This window comes from Austrofundulus limnaeus, unplaced genomic scaffold (assembly GCF_001266775.1).
Source record: "Austrofundulus limnaeus strain Quisiro unplaced genomic scaffold, Austrofundulus_limnaeus-1.0 Scaffold85, whole genome shotgun sequence".
Taxonomy (NCBI): Eukaryota; Metazoa; Chordata; class Actinopteri; order Cyprinodontiformes; family Rivulidae; genus Austrofundulus; species Austrofundulus limnaeus.
The window spans coordinates 1,050,284-1,053,336 of record NW_013952487.1 but is presented as its reverse complement, the minus strand read 5'-3'; the positions used below and the strand labels follow the sequence as shown (position 1 = coordinate 1,053,336).

The 3,053-nt window shown below is 44.4% G+C and overlaps 1 protein-coding gene across 1 annotated transcript in view; it reads right to left on the bottom strand.

The window, feature by feature from the left end:
* Positions 1-1,830: 1,830 nt before the first annotated feature.
* Positions 1,831-3,053, bottom strand: part of vrk1 (VRK serine/threonine kinase 1) — a 14,327-nt gene continuing 13,104 nt past the window's right edge. The window contains exons 12-13 of the mRNA XM_014011859.1: positions 2,244-2,343; positions 1,831-2,114 (exon numbers count right to left, since the gene is read on the bottom strand). Of these exons, the coding sequence (XP_013867313.1) occupies positions 1,945-2,114; positions 2,244-2,343 (270 nt within the window). The 3' untranslated portion in view covers positions 1,831-1,944. The remainder of the gene's footprint in view (positions 2,115-2,243; positions 2,344-3,053) is intronic.

The window sequence follows — 3,053 nt, the reverse complement described above, 5'->3', positions numbered from 1 at the left end:
CCTATATATAGTATATATAGGGATTTATTAGGGGGTCCCTGGAAATTTTTTCGCCCATGTAAGTGGTCCCCAGACCCAAATGGCTTGAGAACCCCTGGACTAAATGAATAACACTTGGTTAGATAAATTAGGGATGCACCAATTTGAAAGTTTCAGCTGATATCGATATTATTATTGCTGCTATGGCCGATAACCGATATTTACCAACATAACACAAACTAACCAACCATCCCAAAAGTGGGAAATCAATATCGGACATTAATATCGGCAGTTTTACTTATCAAACCAGTAGACATTCTAAAAAATGACCAACATCAGCCGATACTGACATGATTGCTGATATATCATGCATCCCTAATATAAATCTTGTGTGCTTTTTCTGTGATGCAATGCAAGGCTAATAACTTGTTTTTAAGGCTGTGAGTTTATGTCAGGGACTCCAACCCATCAGCTTCCTGCTACCATGCTGACACTTCACAACACTTAAAAATTTACAAATTTAAGTCGTGCAGCTGTGTTTTCTTTAAGATAATTGCAACTCTTCCAAAAGCCACACTTTTTCAGTATTATTATTGTATTGTCATGAGCTTTAACCTTTAACTCGCTAACTGAGGCCTGTGCAGTCTGACATGGCACTTTTGGGTTCATTTTTTTTTTTTTTTGTCCTTTCTCCGAGCACTACATGGTCTGACCTCCAGGGAACACTCGCAGCTTTCCTCTTTTTTTGGTTGTGAATCATGAGGTACTTTCACCAATCAGTTCACCTAAATGTCTCTCASCTGCCTTTGACTGTTGACAAATCATTAACGAAGTTGGTCATGTCCCGCACAGGCGCAAACATTCCAGCCTCAGTTTAGTTTGAGATTTTTGGACCCCCACAAATAGAAAGAAAAAAAAAAAACACTGACAATTGTCCCAAACAGGAAACCCACTGGTCGGGGGAAAGTGTTATTGAGTTCTCGGCTTGCTGTCCTGGGGAGGGGGGCTGGCGGGTTGGTATCATGGGAGCGGCGGTTAGTCGACTGCTGCGAGACGTTCACGCTCCGCTGGCTGTCCRATCGGAGGCCGACCACAGAGGACGCTCAGGTAAGACGAGCAAGCTGAAACGCTCACCTCTCTGAGAGCGACGGCCCTTCCCTCACCTCCACTCCCCCCCTCCCACATCCATTTGCTATCATTATGTACTACTACCCCTGCTGTGGGCCCACGGCTGCAGAGCCCATCAGGTCAATGTGAGGGAGGGGGGGCTTTTTACTCCTGAGGAGGCTGCGACAATCAATAGCAAGCCACCAGCCACCACAGGGCCCCCCCGAGGGCCCTCACACCACCAACATTAGTGGAGATGTCTTCCTCCATGGGGAGGGAGGGAGCCTGTTGGGAGTTAATGAGGAAGGAGGGGCTCAAGGACAGGGACGGATACGGTGGGGAGGGGAGGTGGACAGCTTGTCAGCAGCGTCTGAAGTGGGGAATGTTCTCGTGCACGCTGGTGTCTGATGACCTGACACCAGTTTCTGACGTCTTTCTGCCAAATATGAAACGTTTTAACAAAGATGTGATCTTCATCCTGTCACCTCTGTGACGTCTTCATCAAAGATCCTCAGTTTACAATCTAAACTCATCATCCTCTAAAATGTTTGCAAAAGTTCATGCACGGACATTTTAATTTTAGGTGCAACACATAGAATTTATCCATCAGTGCTGGTAACCTTTAAACTGGAACGTTTATTTTTTTAAATCCACCAATGAAATGATGATAAAAGTTACTAAGCAAGTGGTTTAACTTGTCTTTTCTCTTCACTCTGAAAGAAAAATGTTGAGGCAGAAGCAAAGAAATGAGAATTTCCTCTTTATTTCAAACAGGTTTTACAGACAAACATCCCAGATACACAATCGGTTGAACAAACTAAAACAACAAAACAAAGGAGTGCACAAACAAGTCGGTCTTTACGAAGCGGCTTTCTTCCTTCCTCTGGAGTTCTGGGCGAGTCCAGGGGACGTCTGGGTGCCCATCTCCACCAGTCTAGATTTGGGGTCCCCACGTCCCCGTTTTCCAGCCACTGGAGCTTTTCGGGGTCTCGGAGCAGCTTTGGGACTTTTCTTCACTCCATTAACTTCTGCAGGAGACAAGTGTGGCGAGTTAAACGGCTCTAAACCTTTTGACACACTGGATGAGGTTGCAAACGTCTGCTTTAGGTGTTTGCAGCACAAGTAAAGAGCTTGTGTTTGGAGGAGAGGAGGCCCACCTTTTTTCTTTGGAGCTCTTTTTTTCTTGATGGGACTTCCATCGTCATCGTCGTCACTTTCCTCTGCTGTTTCTGCTGCTTTCTTTCTCTTGGCCGTCTTCTGCAAAGCAAAGCAGTAAAACCTCCCCGGTAAGAAAAAGAGACGAAATGCAGCACTGTGCTGCTCTGTGATTAAGAGCAGATATCAGTGTCTCTGCAGTCTCACTGAATTCTGTGTGTTTGCCACACAGCCAAATTTGAGCAGATCAGTTTTGAAAATCAAAGTTTATTAGCATGTGCAGGACTAGCTAAACTGCTAGTCTGCGCATTTTATTTCAGTGCCCACCTTGGCAGTTGCCCCACTTTTATGATTTAATCTACTGGAGTACACTTTGAAAGTGATAAAGTCAGTGATACAGGTCAGTCAGGTCTGTGATACAACGAGCCAAGCTCCTGGGAACCCCCCGCTGTGAGATACATCACTGAATGGGTAGTCTACACCAGTGATTCTTAACCCATGGGCCGCAGCCCAGGGCCTCAAAAGAACAGTTTTTAACTTTGAGCCGTAGAGGGCAGCGGGACAGCATTGATTTTAAATAAGGTGCAATACACTTTCTCACCACTAGTAGCAGTAGTGCACCACTCAGTTGTTTAACAACTTTTTAATAAGTAGAAGAAGAACCTTAGAAACCTGCTGAGAATGGAAACTTATTTTAAATGAAAAGTAGAAGCAAAAATGAAAGTAACTCATCAAAAACACCAAAGTTTGTCACTAATATGAAGAGCAGCTTCTGTTTTTCCCATGCAATATTTTAAAAGTTCAAAACATTG